Genomic DNA, 19,867 nt, shown 5'->3' on the forward strand with positions numbered 1-19,867 from the left:
AATACTGTACCCACCCAAACCATTATCCCCAGACTATTTCAACACCTACACATATGCACACACACACACACACACACACACACACACACACACACACACACACACACACACACACACACACACACACACACATATATATATATATATATATATATATATATATATATATATAAGAACAACTTAGAATAAACTACAGGACAAAAAAGTAAATAAAATAAAATAAATTAAGAAGTACCTTGTAATCATTCATAAATGCTGGGTGAAATTTTGGGTGGTTTTTGCTGCCCACCTCAGGCTACAAAGGCTTCATAAATTGAGTTCCATATAATTTGAAATTGTTTATCTTTATTGCTGTCTTCCAACATTGTCTTCCCAATACTTAAGTAATATTTCAATAACGTTTTCCATTTTTGAAATGATGGTGCTTCATTATTTTTCCAATTTTGCAGTATTAGTTTCTTATACACCAATGATGCAAAAAGGATTTGCCAACCAGCTGGATATCTTATATTCCCGACGTCTTGAAAGATACAAATCATTGGAGAAAATGTCACTATGCGCTTACAAGTTTTTGTCATCCAACTTTCAATGTTATCCCAGATCTTTCCAACTTTCTCACAATACCAAAAGGCATGTATGAGAGAGTCACTCTGAGTGCCACATTTTAAACATAAATCTGAGGAACTAGGGTAAAACTTATGGATTTTGTCTCTACTATAGTGTATTCTTGTCATTATTTTATATTGTATTAAGCGTACATTTTCATTTGTGGTAATTTTGTGGTCATAGTGAATCTCAAATGGGCGTTCTGTGTGTTCATAAAGTTATGGGGTCATCCCTATGTTCCCCGGGTCCTATGTTCCCCGGGTCCTATGTTCCCTGCTTTTCCCAAATAGGGTCCTATGTTCCCCGCTATGTTCCCTGGAAGAGGTTAGGTTTTGGGTTAGGGTCTGGGGGAGGTTAGGTTTAGGCGTGGGGGGTGGGAGAGGTTAGGTTTTGGGTTAGGGTCTGGGGGAGGTTAGGTTTAGGGTTAGTGAAAAACGGGGAATATAGAACCCGGGGAACATAGAACCCGGGGAACATAGACATGATCCCAAGTTATGAAAGTCTTTGAGTTTGGCCTCGGTAGAGGTCCAAATGAAAAAAAAATCATCAATATACCTTTTGTATGTGGAGATACAGTATATTGTAGAAAATGATTCTTAGTGGGATTCAATATGGTCTCCTGTTCCAGCCAACCGACATACAATGAGGCAAAACTGGGGGACATCTTCGACCCCATGCTCACTCCAGACACCTGTAGGAAAAAATCATTGCCAAACATGAAGTAGTTATTGGTCAGGACCATCACCATGAGTTCTGTCAAACACACCACACTGGGTGAGTTCAGTCTAGCAGAGTTCTGTTGTTGTGAGTGGAGACAATTTTCTGCTGCATGCAACCCCCCTTGTTTCGGGACATTTGTGTACAAAGATTCGATATCCATGGTGACCAGGAGGAAGTTGTTCTGTGTAGGCTGCACAGTTTGCAAAGTTTTAATAAAACCTATAGTCCTTAGTGTATGAGGGCAGAGACATCACACACGGCTGGAGGAAGTGATCAACGAAGGCAGATATTTTTTCTGTGAGTGAGCTTATGGCGGCCACTATAGGTCTACCAGGTGGAGTATCGTTGTATTGTTTATGTATTTTTGGTAGTGTATAAAAGACCGGTATGATAGGTGAGTTTACCAGCATAAAGGAGAATTCTCGCTTTGTGATCTCTTCTCTCTCCAGAAGGTCATTCAGACATGCATGGACTTTATTTTTGAGTTCGGTGGTTGGATTCCCCTGTAGTTTGGAGTAGAAGGTGTTGTTGTTCAGTTGATTCAGGATTTCATGGATATAAGCATTTTTGTCTAGAATTACCAGTGCCCCCCCCTTTATCTGCACTCTGTATGACAATGGAGTTGTCTTTTTTGAGGGTTTCCAATTCAGCATATTGCGTTCTGGTCAGATTGTGTGTCACTTTACAACAGATTTGTAATGTCTCTTTCCACTAGTCTGCAATATGTGTCAACTGAGACTCGTGGGTACCCATCAAGGGACCCCTTTGAAAATCGCCATGCCAGTTTTTCCCTCAGCGTTATCTAGTCTATGAACGTATTTTAAGCTTCAGGCACATGTTAGCCGCCTATTGTTACATAGACCAAAAGACCCAAGGCAGTAGTAAATAAATAGCCATGCCTCAACGTCGATGGCCTTCTTTCTTACTCCTTATATGGTCAATGATGTCACCAACGTCAAACAGGAGTCTCCACTGAAGACACGTTGGAAGAGAAGACGCGCTCGTATTATTTTCCCATACACATCAATCCAGTCTTGATCTAAATGTAAAGCTATAGCGTTAGCCTAGTATGCTACATGGGCAAGTGCTGGACTGGATTATAATACAGCATGGACGTTTATTTCGACTGCAGCGATCGCACCGACGGCAGCAGAAACAGTAAGTTAATCTACCCAAATCGCTCATTTATAGCATTGTGAAATGTCGAGTGCACAGCGGGCGTGGATCATTAAATAGTACGAAATAATTTGTGCAGATTTATGGTGGGCGGATGGTTCATGCATACACGCGTATTAGGATGGCATAAAAGCTCATGCCCGCATCTCTACTGCACGTTTCTTTGCTTTTATCTTTACCTGACATGGTTTGAAAGCTGGCAGGCAGGGGTACATCACCCAAATAGTATTATTAATCACGTTAGTAATGTTTGTTACAATAGCTACAATTAGCTCAAATGCTAACGTTAAACAGGAGAATGCCATTAGCGCCATGTTCCAGGATGTATCCTTATATATAATAAAATTGCCTAGGTGGACGGGCGGGCGCGTAGCGCGTAGCGGTGTCTGTAAGTCACAATTATCACGACTTCGGCCGACCGATATCCCCCCTCCCCCCCACACCACCCTATCCCCACACATAGCGCCACCTACTGGCAAACACAAAAAGTGGTTCATCTCGAGAACCGTTTTTGTCCGATCGACTTCAAACTTGGGGAGTGCACTTAGGGGGACCCGATGGAGTGCAGCGTCGAATTTCATGCAATGCGACATAGGGCCACCTACAATGGCAAAGACAAAAAGTGGTTTATCTCAAGACCCATTCGTCGGATGTACTTCTAACTCGGGGAGTGCGCTTAGGGCGACCTGACGAAGTCCAGTGCAGAATTTTGTGCTATTCAGCATAGCGCCACCTACTGGCAAAAAAAACGGTTTATCTCAAGAACAATTTGTCCGATCGACTTCAAACTTGGGGAGTGCACTTAGGGGGACCTGATGGAATGCCGGATTTCATGGGCATAGGGCCACTTACTGGAAAACACAAAAAGTGGTTTATCTCGAGAACGATTCATCGGATCTACTTCAAACTCAGGGAGTGCGCTTAGGGGGACCTCACAAAGTTCACTGCAGAATGTTGTGCTATTCAGCATACCGCCACATACTGGCAAACACTGACAAACACAAAAAGTGGTTTATCTTGAGAACCGTTTGTCCGATTGACTTCAAACTTGGGGAGTGTACTTAGGGGGACCTGATGGAGTCCAGTGCTGAATGTCATGCTATTCTGCATAGCACCACTGACTAACAAAGACAAAAAGCAGTTTATCTCTGGAACAGTTTGTCTAATCGACTTCAAACTTGGGGAGTGCGCTTGAGGGACCTGATGGAGTGCACTGCTGAATTTTATGCAATTCGGCATAGCACCACCTACTTGCAACATAAAAAGTGGTTTATCTCAAGAACCATTCATCTGATCGACTTAAAACTGCGGGAATGTGCCACTGGGAAACTGCCCAGAACACACACATACCTTTTTTTGTGTGTTCATGGTGTCCATGAGAAACCAGCCAGGTGAGTCACCCATCACCCCTAACCTTGTCAATGTATGCCAAAAACAGGTCCCAGATAACTAAAAATCTTTTGAGTGACTTGGTCCGCAGCAACCTGAGTCTCTCCATCCGTATAACAGAGATCATGTCTGCCAACCACAGCTGAAAGGAAGGAGGAGAGGGGGACTTCCATTCCTGCAGAATGAGTTTCTTGGCGACAGTTGTCCCCTGTGTCAATGACTGTGGCACAGCTGTAGGAAAGTTCATAGAGGACTCCGAGCAGCTGAAGATGGCGAGTTCTGCCTCCGGCTGAAGGGTGATTTTGTAGGCCTTAGAGTACCAGTCAAATATTTTGATGAACACACACGGACCTTACACATCACAATACCGGGCTGGAGTCCCAACAAACTATCAGGCCGCTGTGCGGCCTTCAAATCTTCAAATCTAGTAGTAAAATTAACCTACCGTTAGTGTATTATTCTGAGTACAGTCCATTTGGTAGTTTGTATTAATCCAAAAATGTCCACCTTAAAAAGTGTGTGCGTGCACATCTGTGTGTCTGTGTGTGTGTGTGTGTGTGTGTGTGTGTCTTTGTGTGTGTGTGTTTCAGCCCATTCGGAAGGTTTAAAGTGAACAGTGAAGAAGAAGAAGAAGACGCCCTCACCCTGTCCTCAGCCATGTGGTTCTCCTGGGGAGTCCTGCTCAACTCTGGGATAGGAGAAGGTCTGTCTGTCTGACTGTCTGACTGTCTGTCTGTCTGTCTGTCTGACTGCTTGTGGTGCTCCTCCTGCTGATGCATTCTGGGACAAGACACAGTGCAGAGAGTCAGAGACCCCATCTCCACCTGCTGTAAAAATGTGGCCTGTGTCATTATCTGGATAAGGAAAAACACATGTTAAAGCAAGGTGTAAACACATCATGGTCGGAATGTGATGTGATCTGCTCACCACATCTGACCACATCAGACTACATCTGGAGGTAGTCTGGCTCACATGGTTTTGGATCTTCGCTAGGTGTAAACATAATCCTTAGACTACAATGTGCTGCATGGCATTCCAAAGATAGGAGATGTTTATTTGTGATGTGTCACTCCAGATCAGGGCCGGTTCCAGAACAAGATGACTAGGGGTGCATCCTAGATAGGAAGGGGTGTAGATGCCCGGCCGGAGGCCCACAAAATTTGACATGTTATTTTACTAAAAATAATGCATTTGACCATCATTTCAAGTAGAATGATACCACCCAAGCAAGAATATTTCAAGTGTTTCAAGTGCTTTACTGAAATATTTGGACCATATAATGATAATACAATTATCTCAACCTTAAAAGGTTACATATAGGTGCCAAAAAGCCATAAAATCACATCAAAGAACAAAGAAAAACAACAACTATAATTCAAGTTTAAACAGTAAGTGTGCAGCTGTAACATTTATTTTTTATTTTTATTTTTTTTAACTTTTCAACTGAGCATGCAGACAATTAAAATAAGGGTGCAATGCATGCTTTTGCACCCCCGTAGAACCGGGCCTGCTCCAGATGAGAATCACAATCAGAAAACTATTGATCCCCAAGGGGAAATTGAGTCATGCTACAGTTGCTCACATTCAGGTAGAGAACAATATAAACATAGAGACATTATAGGAATAATAGGAATAGACCATAGAAATTATAAAATAGAAGTTAGGTAACCTACAATAAAGTGTCACATGTGCCTTATCCTACAATCCTTATCAAGTACTGTACCACTGAGTAAAAAGCGAAATATTATATTATACTAGGGGATCTACGGGCACTCGATTCCTAAGCTCGCCCACCCTGCTGCTCGTCGAGCTCGTCCTGCAGCTCGCATACACAGCGCGTCCTTTTATAGATATAGATAGATAGATAGGTAGATATGCAGCAGTGTGAGTAATAATAATAGTTATACTAATAAAGAGTAAGGTGCATTAGGCCCAGTCAGGAAAGTGAACATCTGTAACAGTGTGGATTATTTTATTATTGCACAAATTGCAGTATTTGGCACTGAGTTTTATTCAGATGTACATGATCAAAGGTGGGTTTGTGATTTGTAGATGGGCAGAGTGAGTCCAAGGCTGTTATTCACTGACTCAGAAGAGCTTAGCCAGGGTTAAGTGAGTCTCTTAGCTGTTAGCCCCAGGTAAGAAATCTTTCACACTTGTACAATACTGGAACATTCCAAAGTGGGCTAACGTTGCTCTGGCTCTGGAGCAGGGTTAGTGGAGGTTTCTGTGTGGAGTTTGCATGTTCTCCCCGTGCTGCCCTGGGGTTTCATCGAGATAGCGACCCCCTGCTAAAACAAACATGCAAAAAAGAAAAAAGAAAGCCCAGGGCTGAGCATGCAGTGTGAAAACCCCTAGAGTGTCTGATGCTCAGAGGGAGGAGTTAAAGAGTTTGATGGCCACAAGCAGGAATGGCTTCCTGTGGTGCATCTAGTGAATCAGTCTTGCACTGAAATTGCTCCTGTGTTTGACCAACTCATCATGGAGAGGGTGGGAGACGTTGTCCAGGATGGAACGTAACTTGGTCAACATCCTCCTCTCTGACACTGCTGTCAGAGAGCTTAGCTCCACCCAACAACGTCCCTGGCCTTGCCGATCAGTTTGTTTAGTCATTTGGTGTCCGCTGCCCTCAGCCTGCTGCCCCAAACACACGACAGCAAACAGGAAAGCACTGGCCACCACAGACTCACAAAACATCCTCAGCATGGTCCGGCAGATGTTCAAGGACCTCAGCGTTCTCAGAAAGTATAGAAGGTTTTGGCCCTTCTTGTAGACTAGAGGGCTTCTGTTTTCTTTGCCCAGTCCAGTTTATTGTCAATGTAGTCTTTGTCTTTTTCACGTTGAGTTGCAGGTGTTTTTGCTGACACCAACTATAGCAGAGTCATCAGAGAACTTCAGAGAAGACTCTGATAATCAGAGAAGATAGTCTTTGATTTTATCCCATTTTATCCCCCGTTAGTGCTAATTTTAAATGTATTTATCCTGGTTGCTGCTCCACCCTCTGCCAATCTGGGGAGAGCCGAAACTGGCTCCATGCTTCCTCTGCGACATGGCAGTAGCCAGCCGCTTCTTTTCACCTGACAGGGGAAGCTTCACCGGTAGGACATAGCACGTGGGAGGATCACGCTATTCCAACAAGTTCCCCTCCCTCCGAACAGGCGCCCCTAACGACCAGAGGAGGCACCACATCAGCAACCAGGATATTGCATGTTTTGGTGTAGGGTTCCTATATGAAGGAAACCCCCAGGGGGCATGGGGAGAACATGCAAACTCGAGGACATGCAGACGGGCACGCACTCCTTCAGCGCTCACAGCGTCCCAGAAGAAGACACTGATAGTTAAATAAATGTACAGAGAAGATAAATGTACAGAGGGAAGAGCGACTTCCACCATCATCGGTGGGAAGAAATAAGCAGACTTCCGCATGCAACTAAGGTGCTTTTTCTCCTACCAATGAATGTTTGTGCTCGTGCGTGTGTGCGTGCGTGTGTGTGTGTGTGTGTGTGTGTGTGTGTGCGCATGCTTCTGTGTGCATGTGTGTGTGTGTGTGTGTGTGCGCGCATGCTTCTGCGTGCATGTGCATGTGTGTGTGTGTGTGTGTGCGCATGCTTCTGTGTGCATGTGTGTGTGTGTAGGAGCACCCAGGAGTTTCTCGGCGAGGATCCTTGGCATGGTGTGGGCGGGGTTTGCCATGATCATTGTGGCATCATACACCGCTAACCTGGCTGCCTTCCTGGTGCTGGACCGGCCTGAGGAGCGCATCACTGGCATCAACGACCCCAGGGTCTGAAACACACACTCGCACGCACACACACACACACACACACACACACACACACACACACACACACACACACACACACACACAAACACACGCAGGGGCGGACTGGGATCATAATTCAGGCCGGGCATTAGATACCAAGCAGGCCAGGCCGATACGGGCCGACGTGCGTGCCGGCGTCCGAAGGGCGGCGGCGAAAAATTTGGGCCGTTTGAAGCTCAATTTGGGCCGTTTGAAGCCCAATTTGGGCCATTTGAAGCCAGATTTGGGTCGTTTAAAGCCAGATTTGGGCTGTTTGAAGCCCGATTTGGGCCGTTTGAAGCCCAATTTGGGCCGTTTGAAGCCCAATTTGGGCTAAATAAAATTAAAATAAATTTGCAAAAAAAAAAAAATTTTTTTTTTTTTTTTTTTTTTTTTTGGGCAGGCCAGGCCAGGCCAGGCCACCGGGCATTTGCCCGACGTGCCCGATTATGCAGTCCGCCACTGCACACACGCATGAGCACAAACATTCATTGGTAGGAGAAAATTTATTTGATTTGGTATTTAACATAGCTCTGGACCAGGCCTTCGGATAAGATATCGCTTTCGGTAAGAGCCCTGCCACCAACCATGCAATTCTCCATTGATGTGTTTCCCTCTGCCTATACCACCGTCTCTAGGCATTACTTACCTTAGCTGAGCAGTGAAGTGAATATGGCTTTGGCAATATGAAAGCCTTTTCTCCAAGGTGTGTGTGTGTGGTAGAGCCAAAGAGCATGGAAGGAAAGAGACGACACTCCGGCCATTTTTGGAAACAGAATGCGCCTCGCAGTGGTCAGCTGCGGTAGCGCTGGCCCCTATAATCAGCCTCTCTAAACAGTAACTCAACGGGAGTTGAACCTCGGGTCCTTTTCATTAGGTATTTATCTTGAAAAAACTAAACAAAGAAAACGAAAAATTTTGCTTAGTTTCCACAATATGGTTGTTGTTTTACATCCCTGCACTACACCACTTCAATCAAGATTTGCAGTACGCCCGGAAAAAATGTGAATCCCCAAAGTTTAGAGTGTTCTCCCGTTGAGTTACTGTTTAGAGAGGCTGATTATAGGGGCCAGCGCTACCGCAGCTGACCACTGCGAGCCTGTGCGAGGTTCTTTTGGCGCTGTTACGCTTCCAAAAATAAAAAATGGCGGAGGCTGCTGGGCACTGATGTTGCAATGGGGCAATATGGAGCTGTCATTTCTTTCCATAAAAGTTCTTTGGTAGAGCCACACATAAAATCAATCAAAATCAAATGTGTACCGCCATCTTGTATTCACTGCCAGCTGTAGGTGGCAGCAACGAGTACAAGACATCTGTTAAAATATGTGGATTTCACGCTTTTAACCGCAAAAAAGTGGATTTTATACAAATGTGGGTCTACCACACACCCGACATTGGAGAAAAGGCTTTCTTAGTTTGGAAACCATCTTCACTTAAGTGCCCAGCTGAGACGGTGGTATAGAGGTAAAAACATCAATGGGGAATTGCATGGTTAGTGGCAGGGCTCATATTTGAAGGCATAATGCACACACTGTGTGATTTGGGGCTGTCCCAGATGAAAGATGACCAACATGAAAGAAACGTGGATATCTTTGGTCTTGGCTACAAAAATGCTCGCCTTGCATCGCGCAGTGAGAGAGGTTCAAAGATGGCCGTTGTCACAGTCTTTCGACCAAAGATGGCCTAGGATTAATTCTAAGAAATATAATGTAATAATAATTACTAATAAATAGTTGGCGTTACCTTAAACTCTCTCGCAAAATTGGCATCCCCGAGTTGGCCCCTGTTACCTAGCCACGACGGGCTCCACATTCTCTCTTGCAGGGCAGAGTTCAGAGCTCAGAGCAGTCGATCTGTAGGATGCAAAACACAGCTGACTGATAATATCTGATCTCGAGATTATGGACGATGAATTCAATGGCCGTGTGTATTTATTTGAGCCGGTCTGAAATAACGTATGGATTCCACAAGGAGTGGGAGGGTGAGGAGGTCCTATCAATGTGACGGACAGCAGAGCCATGGCGTAGGTATATAACGCTAGATTGTTCATTTTCTGTCATTGCATCTATGATATAATAATGATATATGTGCCGCTGCGTCTCAGAAAATAAGATATTTAAAGGATGTAAATAGAAGCATTTCAGATGCCCCATTTTCGCCTGTTACAGGACTCTACTCAGGGCTCAGTATCTGTTACAGGACTCTACTCAGGGCTCAGTATCTGTTACAGGACTCTACTCAGGGCTCAGTATCTGTTACAGGACTCTACTCACGGCTCAATATCTTCCCGGACGATCCGAATGAAACCAAAGTTATCTGGTTGAGTTTAACATCATATTTAAAGCTGGAAATAAGGTCTGAATGTGTAAAAAAAAGAATTCTCCTTTAAGTCGGGTGTGAGTCCCCAATTTCGACCACTAAAAGTAGGCTAGTAGTAAAAACCATGTGCACACACACACACACACACACACACACGCACACACACACACGCACACGCACACAGGTTCCTCAAGTTGCTCCCGATGTTTTTGTCTTTCCCAGTTGTTGTTTTGTTGTTTGTGCGCTGGTTACTCTCCTCTATTCTCTATGACAGTATAGGGCCATTGTAGGTTTAAAAAAAGAACAAAAAGGGGCTAATATTCACAAGAAAAAAAGAGAGAAAAAAGAATGCCTGAGTTTAAGTCATACATTTACGAGAACAAAAGGATTTTCTCTGAGATTAAAGTCACAAATTTACGAGATTTTGTTTGCTTTTCCGCCTTTTTTGTCAACCATATCGCTTCACTTTGTAATGTTGGATCAGAGCCATGTTCCATACTGTTTTTTTGTAATTTCCCCCCATTTTCTCCCCAATTGTACTTGGCCAATTCCCCCTGCTGCCCATGTCACTGCCCCACCCGCTCTGCCAATCTGCGGAGAACCGTAGACACACGCAGGCTTCCTCCGATACATGTGCATGTGCTGTTGCCAGCTGCTTCTTTTCACCTGACAGCAGGGAGCTTCACAACCAGTAACATGGTAGTAACATAATAGTAACATCACAACCAGTATTTTTGATGTGTAAGCTATTTTATGGAGGTTCCTTTTGCACTGCGTGCTTTTATTGTTAAGGCTAGAAACGGAAGTGGTTGTGTTATTTGCCGTGTTCTTGACACTGCCTCTGGTTCTCTCTGCAGTCGTCACATTGCCAAGCACCTGTAAATAAATCTCATGGCGATCTAATTCAAAATTTACTCCAGGCTCTGTGTTGTTACTTTCTATGAAGAACGGTGCAACAGTTACATTACCTTACAGCCGGTGTTAAATCATACAAAATGAACATGAAAAAGTAGACAGCAGAAAAAAGTAATGGGGCCCTACCTTCGCAAAAGCGGTAATTGACCATAAAAAATTCTAATAAAAATAAAATATAACAAAGTACTGAAAATCGAATTGGATTATAGAGGAAGATTGACAGCTCTGACACCCCCCCCCCCCTTCCCCAAAACTCTCTGAACATTACCCCCCTCCCCTGGCTCTGTATTTTCCCCCGGGCCTGACTGACTGTCTGTTTGACTGCCTGTGTGCCTCTCTGTCCTCAGCTGCGTAACCCATCAGACAAGTTCATCTACGCTACAGTGAAACAGAGCTCGGTGGATATCTACTTCAGACGGCAGGTGGAGCTGAGCACCATGTACCGGCACATGGAGAAACACAACTATGAGAGCGCCGCAGAGGCCATCCAGGCCGTCCGCGACAAGTACGCTCTAAATCTCCTACATCTCTCACTTAAACTACATAGAGGCCATCCAGGCCGTCCGTGACAAGTACTCTCTACATCTCCTACATCTATAGCCTCATTTAAACTACACAGAGGCCATCCAGGCCCTCCACGGCAAGTACGCTCTACATCTCCTAAATCTATACTCCCATTTAAACTACACAGAGGATTCCTATACAATGTAGAGTCAGAAACCAATGGCTGGCACAACTCACAGTGTGCTCTGCAGTCATTGAGTATGTTTACATGGACGCAATAATTCGATATTAACCATTGCATTGTTGAAGTCCATTGTAGACATGTAAACACCTTAATCACACTATGATGTACTATTGGAGTTTTCACAGCATTTTGCAACACGTACGGCAGTCCAACTGCTTGACGAGACATGCTTTTCTAGCTGACTTTGACGTGCGAACAAGCCAGCTCGGTGTGTTTTGTTTGGTTTTGTTTACACAGCATATCATCACTTGTGTCGTCGCTTGGAGCATCTATTGAGACACGAGCAGCGGCTTTTAAACTTCACGTGTCATTACAAGCAAAGATTGTGTCCCATCCCATCCAGGCTGACTGGTGGAAAGTAGCTGCATGCATCAATGGTCTCAACAAAGACCTCTAGCAGACAGCTTCTTCAGATTCTTTATTATATCGACATTTAAACTACACTAGTTTAACTGCTAGGCATTCATAGCTCTCTCCTTCTTTTAGTGACTTTCTTGCTAACCCCACAGTTGTTTGTACGCTTTTCAGATCTGCTAGTTAATTAGCTTAGCAGTTAGCTAAGCTAAGTAAGCAGACTTCAAACATTTGTAGGCTATAAAGAGAACTACTACACTGCTGTGGTGTCTGCAGATTTCCCTGTATGCCAAGGTTATTATAGTGAACAAAAATTAAACAACTAAAACTAGCTGTAAAAAAAATAGTTAAAGCCCTATTCTGTAGTTTTACTATTTAGATAAACTGCACACCCACCTAAATAGTCTTCCCTTAAATTATAAAATTTTTAGGGTTGTCCTACAACCCAGGTTTTACGAGTGAGAATGAGGATTCTCACATATGCTGAAGCCTGCTCCAGCAGCGCTGAACCTGAATATGTTTTTTTTTCCCCTAAAAGACCTTTTAAACCACCCAGGTGCACCTGAAGGCATCCTGGCACACCTTGGCCGGTGATTGGTGTAGCCACCTACGTGTCATAGACACGTCCTGTGCTGACCGGTCAAGGAACGTCACTCTATAACGCATTCAGCCCGCCCCAATGCGAGGCAAGGGCAACAAGGTTGAAATTGTGAGAATCCTTGTTCTCATTCGTAAAACCTGGGTTGTAGGACAACCCTAACATTTTACTTTGTTTCAAACTTGGATTCTCACATATGCTGATGTACAACCATCCTTGCTGCTAAGAGGGCACCCAGTGCAACCCTGAGACCTACAGATGGCAACATGGGGCAACATGGCAAGAGCCCATGGCAACCCGGGGCAGCATACAAAGAGTGACCGTAAGGCGTAACGCCTATAGTGGCTGACAAGACAGCATGCGCGAAGCCACATCAAGGCTATATTACCTCACAAAGGTGTGGTGAGTAGACATGAGGCCGCAGCACACATGTCCTTCACGACACACCGCGCAACAATGCCCATGACGTCGCGACACATCGTGTTGAGTGGGCCTTAAGGAAAATTCAGTTTTTTTACACCCCAGACATTATTTCCAGCTTAAAATATGATGTTTTACTCACCCAGAGAACGTTGGTTTCATTCTGATCGCCATAGAAGATATTCAGGTCAGAGTAGAGTCCGAACTGGCCAAAAAGGGTGAAAACGGGGCATACGTAGTACACACTGTAAATAACATATTTTCTGCAACGTAGTGGTTCATATCCTCATTATATCTCATTCATAAATCCGTGAATCCGTCTAGTCTCCTCCGGGCTGCCTCGGTTTCCTCATCCGGGGCCTGTGAATCCAACTCTCGCCCCAAGTCCCGCTGAAGTCTCATGAGTTTCCTGCTGACTCCTTTGTCTACCTGGCTATTGTCTACCAGGAATCACTGCGCACCGGGGACATTTTCCCGCGACTATCGACTTGTTTATAACAATGGATGAAGAGCTAATCGAAATTGAAGAGCGGACAAGGAGAGAGAGAGAGGAACAACAGGCCAGGGACGAACAAGCGCTGCACGGCCGAGAACAGAGGAGGAATGCATCTGTTGGATTCACAGACCCCGGATGAGGAAACCGAGGCTGCCCGAGGCAGCCCGGAGGAGACTAGACGGATTCACGTTAATTTATGGGCGAGATATTATGAAGATATGAACCATTACGTTACAGAAAATACGTTGTTTACAGTTTTCGACCGTTTTGGCCAGTTCGGACTCTACTCGGACCTGAATATCTTCTATGGCGATCAGAATGAAACCAAAGTTCTCTGGGTGAGTAAAACATCATATTCTAAGCTGGAAATAAGGTCTGGGGTGTAAAAAACCAGAATTAATACCCTCCGGCGGAACCTTTCCTGCGGCAGAGTAGGCAGAGGCAATGGCCTCCACTATCCAGTGCGACAAGTGCTCTTTGGACAAGGCCCTATCAAGGGCCTGGGACCCAAAGCATACCAAGAGCTGATTCGAGGTGTGCAGCATTTAGGCCAGGAGCGCCCGCACAGGGCGTAAATTGCGAACACCCTTCATGAACTGAGAGGTCAGGAAGAGGCTCTGAAGGAAACAGACAATGGGCTGTATGCCAATACACTGGATCCACATCCCGTTCCGCGCACCAGCGCGTGAAGGCTGACCACTTATAGTTGTACTGAGAGCGAGCCTTGAACTAGCAAGCGGTCCTGCTCAGGAACCAAGCTGCCAGCTTCCCGCTGTGGGGAAAAGGGTGTATCTCCCCATCCACCTGCGTCAAGAGGTCCGCCCGAAGCGGCAGCAGCCACGGGACCCCTGCGCCAGAGAGATCAGGTCCACAAACCTCAGTGGCCACAGTGGGGCCACCAGAATAAGCTGTAGGCCGTGCTCCCTCACCCTGTTCAGCACCTGTGGGATCAGGGCAATGTGGGGAACGCGTAAAGGCCCTCCCTCGGCCATACATGTGCCAGAGCATCGTGCCATAGAGGGGGGCTGTCCCCGCGGATGGACCACAGGGGGCAAAACAATGCGCACCGTGATGCGAAGAGATTGACTTGCGCCCGGCGGAACCTGACCCAGATCTGCTCCACCACCTGAGGGTGGAAACACCAGAGTTGCTTCCAAACAGGGAGTCTGACTCAGAGTCCTCAGGCTATTATTGAACATGTTTTTATTACATGAATAAACAAACATTCTGACTGTCTTCAGTCAGGGTCCATGAGTCTCTTCCTTCTCGTGTTGCAGCAGCTGGCAAGAAAATAGTGGGCATGCACATGGCCACGCACCGATGCATTCCGGGTCGAACATGTAATCGAAACTGGAGTGGGACTGAGCGGGTGATCGGTGCCGCTCCAACTTTCACTCCGGTACCGCTCTGGTCCCCGCTCACCGATCAAGCCAAAATCCTCCCGCTCCACTCTCTGCTCACATGCTCTGCCGGCCAAGGTGTGCCAGGAGCACCTGGCCTTCAGGGGCACCTGGGTGGTTCTAAACCAAAAAAGAGGCATTCAGTAGTCAACGCTACTGTATAAAGCTAGCTAACATTATATTAAAGTAAAATAGTTATATTGTGGTGACCCACATCGAGACACTAGGAGAGACATTCACCAAAGGAGGCTTGTGCCTTTAAGAGCGGGGGGTTAATGTTACCGTACTTCCGGTTCCGGGTTAAGTTTGTTATGTCTGGTTGCTAACCGCGGTGAATGTAAACGTTTTATGTGGAGAGAAGTAAACTACCTCGACCAACCTACGTCTGCTGTCTCACTGTTTCCTAACTCCCACAATATAATGGTGCTTTGACTGAAAAGAAAACAAAAATTAATGAATGACACGTTGCAGTGTGTAAATCTACTGTAGAGGTTTCTGAGCTGCAGGACCTGACAGCCCTGACCCCCCCCCCCCAACCCAACCCCCATCCCCTCTCCACAGTAAGCTCCATGCCTTCATCTGGGACAGTGCGGTTTTGGAGTTTGAAGCATCTCAGAAGTGTGACCTGGTGACCACCGGGGAACTGTTCTTCAGGTCAGGCTTCGGGATCGGGATGAGGAAGGACAGTCCCTGGAAACAGAACGTGTCTCTGGCTATTCTCAGGTACCAAGACCACAAGTACTTTGTCTGTAGCTATTGTACCAAGCAAGTACTTTGTCTGTATAGCTGTAGTGCCAGGTACTTTGTCTATAGCTGTAGTACCAAGTACTTTGTCTGTAGCTGTAGTACCAGGTACTTTGCCTATAGCTATAGTACCAACTACTTTGTCTGTAGCTGTAGTACCAGATATTTTGTCTGTAGCTCTAGTATGAGGTACTTTGTCTGTAGCTGTAGTAGGTACTTTGTCTGTAGCACCAGGTACTTTGTCTGTAGCTGTAGCTGTAGTACCAGGTACTTTGCCTGTAGCTGTAGTACCACTTTGTAGCTGTAGTACCAGGTACTTTGTCTGTAGCTGTAGTACCAAGTACTTTGTCTGTAGCTGTAGTACCAAGTACTTTGTCTGTAGCTGTAATAGCATGTACTTTGTCTATAGCTGTAGTACCAGGTACTTTGTCTGTAGTTGTAGTACCAAGTACTTTGTCTGTAGGTGTAGTACCAAGTACTTTGTCTGTAGCTGTAGTACCAGGTATTTTGTCTGTAACTGTATTACCAGGTACTTTGTCTGTAGCTGTAGTACCCGCTATTTTGTCTGTAGCTGTAGTAGGCCTGTCAATCTTCCTTAATAATCCAATTCGATTTCCAGTGCTTTTATTATTTTAACTTATTGAGTGCCAATGACGTCGATCGGCGTCAAATCAAATAGTAACGTTGAGTGCCAATGACGTCGATCGGCGTCAAATGCGTTTTTTGACGGTGGGACATGGATCAAAGCCTCATGCATCTCCTGTACAAATATTGGAGCTATTGAAGGTGTATAACCTATTTTACGGACCCATTAGGTGGCGACAGTGCTCTCCAGATTAGAGAAAGGTGAGGAAAAACAGCAGAAGAAGCCCCGTGATGAAACGGAAACCGATGCTGGAGCCAGAGCCGTATAGATTGCTCTGGCTGGAGCTAACGTTAGCTGCGAACAGCAGTCAATCCGCGCCCACAACTGAGCCCCTCTGTCTCTGCTGCATAGTTTCTCCACACGATTAGCCGCCAGAAAAGCAGCACCCGACGCCGAAGGGCCAAACCATTCTCAGCAGTCCGGTTTGGCTTTTCGGTGTCGCGCTGGGAGCCGGCGCACAAAAACGGAGCGCTCCGAAAATAGACGCTGGGTGCGTGTTAGGCTGTGTGTTAGTGTGGGGAGGAGTTTGCAGCTGAGGGGGGGGAGAGGGGGGTGGGGCACGCAGGGCACCACACAACTACACCACGTCACTACATCAGAAAATATTAGCTTCACAGGAGGTACGGTGGTGTAGTGGTAAGCACTATCGCCTCACAGCTAGAAGGTCGTGGGTTCGATTCCCATCTGGGGACGAGGTGAGCGCTGAAGGAATGCGTGCCCGTCCGTATATCCCCGAGTGCCACCCCTATCGCCCGGGTGGGGGTCGACCTAGGCCCCATGGCCTTTCTGTGTGGAGTTTGCATGTTCTCCCCGTGCCTCCCGGGGGTTTCCTTCATATAGGAACCCCCTTCACTAAAAACATGCATTGTCCTGGTTGCTAGTGTGGTTCCTCCTCTCAACGTTGAAGGGCGCCTGTTCAGGGGGAGGGGAACTGGTTGGAATAGCGTGAGCCTTCCACGTGCTATGTCCTACCGGTGAAGCTTCCCCTGTCAGATGAAAAGAAGTGGCTGACCGACTGCCCATGTCTCGAAGGAAGCATGGAATCAGTCTCGGCTCTCCCTGATCGGTATAGGATGAAGTAGTAACCAGGATAAACTTAGAATCAGCACTAATGATGATAAAATGGGATAAAAAAAATCGGGTAAAAAAAAAGAAAAAAAAAGAAAAAAAAGAAAATATTAGCTTCAGAGTCAGTGAATGTGCTTGAAATGCTTCATTTCACAAAAGGCTGATTATCTCAGCTTCTAATTTGAAACGTCTGTTTTTGCTGAAAACAACCTATCTTCTCCGGCTGATAACTAAAGAACGGAAAGTGGTATCAATAAACTTTTTTTTGCTGATGATACAATAGAGTCTCCTCGTTCTTTGTGCGTGTTCGGTGTTTACATAGTAATATCACACAATATTCTGTGGGCCTCGAGAAATCACTGAAAACGCTCTGAAACTCTGGCACTGGGAGCGTCCGTTCTCCAAAAGTGGCTGGCACTCAATGAGTTAATATTATTTTTATTTTTTTATAATTTTTTTATTTTAGCTATCCACCTTATTTATAGCTGCCATGATGCCTTACCTGAAATATGCGTACTTCTTCCGGTGTAATCCTCCCCCCGTTACGTTGCTGACACCCGTCTGTAACCGATGTTTCAAAGCTGCAGGCAAACGGAACAAATCAGGTCCAGCTTGGCAAAAATCTCATCGACGATAAATATCCAGAGTTCAAAGAGCAACAGAAATAGCGGATGTGATAGATACAATTATTACATTCCCTCAAATAAGTCGTCAAACGAGTGTTATTTATTGTGACAAGCAATTTTTTTTTCCAGCGTCAGAGTTTTAAGGAGCTGCAACAATCAGTCACGTTCTAGACCCTACCTTCTTGCACCCATAATTATTTTACTGCCGGGCATTCAAAAATAAGGTGCATAGACTTATATAAAGCCTAATCAGTATGTTGTTGTTATGTACCGTTCTGTCCACTAGAGGGCAGTCCAACCACTCAAATGTCCCGTTGTAACCTGTAACATTGACCATTGAATGAGATAGATATGAGAAGATTAAACTTAATGAGATAGATAGATTACATGAGAAGATTAAACTTGTGTCACATCCATCTGTGGTCAAGGCGATCTTTTCTTCACTGATCATTTTTCCTGAGCACAACCACTGAGCCAAACTCAACCCAGTAAACGGAAGCTACATGATTTTATTTTCACTGCATTACTGCAAGACTCACTCACGGGTTAAAATTGACTTTTTGAAGGCACATTATGTTCATTTAAGACAGGTTTCTATGCAAATATTTTATTTATTTCCTCTTTGGTACTTGTGGTATTTCGGATCACACAAAAAAAACACGTTGCAATGGTACTTTTATTTTGAAAGTTGGAACGCAAGTTTTCCATTCTATCCTGGCTGACTTGTCAACTGTCATCAAACGGCCTGTTGGCATGTTGTTGTCTTTGATGTAATAGACCCTTTTCACGGGGGCCATTTTGTGTCGAAAAGGCAGAATAAACACAGGTGCAAGCAAAACACTAATGAGGGTTTCCAAATTCCAATCATGGAAGTTGGAAACTCTCATTAGTGTTTTGCTTGCACCTGTGTTCACCCTGTCTTTTTGACACAAAATGGCCCCCGTGAGAAGGGTCTATTGTCCCTGTATTATTCACGTGTGCCTTGGTATCAGAAATATCTATTACATGAAGAATGACTTGCTATTTGACTGCTTTTACTTCTACCTCGGTAACCATTGGAAATATAGAAATAAAAAATTACTCTAAGAGCAAAAGTCTAAACATGTCAAAACATCTAAACAAGTCAACCTGACCCACCAGTAATAGTGGAAAGAAACAATTTTAAATTTTAAAAACATACAAATACCATTTATCCAAAGGGACAAAATGGAAACTGATAAATACATTTAAAGATGGTCTGAAATAGACCAAATATTCCCCAGCACAGTCAGGACAGGTAAGGGGGGACCTGCCAAAGGCGTCTTCATAGTCTAGGTAACAAAAACATTTTACATTTAAAGAGGACATTTAAAGAGGGCAAAGAAGCAAGTTTGAATGCAACCAAGTTCCTGTGATAACAGGACAAAAATATATAAAAAACATATAAGAACTCCTCACCCCTCAATCATCACCCCGGTCACTCAGGATCCACCAGCTCAAACCTCCTTGCTGTGCCGAGAACAAAGCTGGCCAGCATGGGAGGCCGTGCATTTTCATCTCTGGGGCCACGGCTGTGGAACCAGCTCCCAGAAACAATTAGGGCACCAGACTCACTCACTGTTTTAAATCACAACTGAAGACTCACCTGTTCCACTGTGCTTTCCCCTAGTTTTACCATGTTCTGTGCTTTTATTGCCTGTTTTATGTGCCTTTTAATATGTTGCTTTTATGTGAACTGATCTTGTTTTTAGCTGATCTGTTTTATGTGCTTTTACTATGTTACTATTATTGCTTTGTTTTTTTACTCTGAAGCACCTTGAGATTTCGTTGCATTTTAAAGTGTGCTATACAAATTAAATCC

The 19,867-nt window shown here is 44.9% G+C and overlaps 1 protein-coding gene across 1 annotated transcript in view; it reads left to right on the plus strand.

Annotated features, from left to right (window-relative positions):
- LOC310784501 (glutamate receptor ionotropic, NMDA 1-like) overlaps positions 1-19,867 on the plus strand; it is a gene marked incomplete at both ends in the record, with an annotated part of 339,903 nt that overhangs the window by 234,880 nt on the left and 85,156 nt on the right. Inside the window, 4 exons of the mRNA XM_083645485.1 lie at positions 4,482-4,594; positions 7,527-7,675; positions 11,275-11,432; positions 15,505-15,666. Of these exons, the coding sequence (XP_083501611.1) occupies positions 4,482-4,594; positions 7,527-7,675; positions 11,275-11,432; positions 15,505-15,666 (582 nt within the window). The remainder of the gene's footprint in view (positions 1-4,481; positions 4,595-7,526; positions 7,676-11,274; positions 11,433-15,504; positions 15,667-19,867) is intronic.

The sequence above is a fragment of the Poromitra crassiceps genome (assembly GCF_964638095.1).
Source record: "Poromitra crassiceps genome assembly, chromosome: 10".
Taxonomy (NCBI): domain Eukaryota; kingdom Metazoa; phylum Chordata; class Actinopteri; order Beryciformes; family Melamphaidae; genus Poromitra; species Poromitra crassiceps.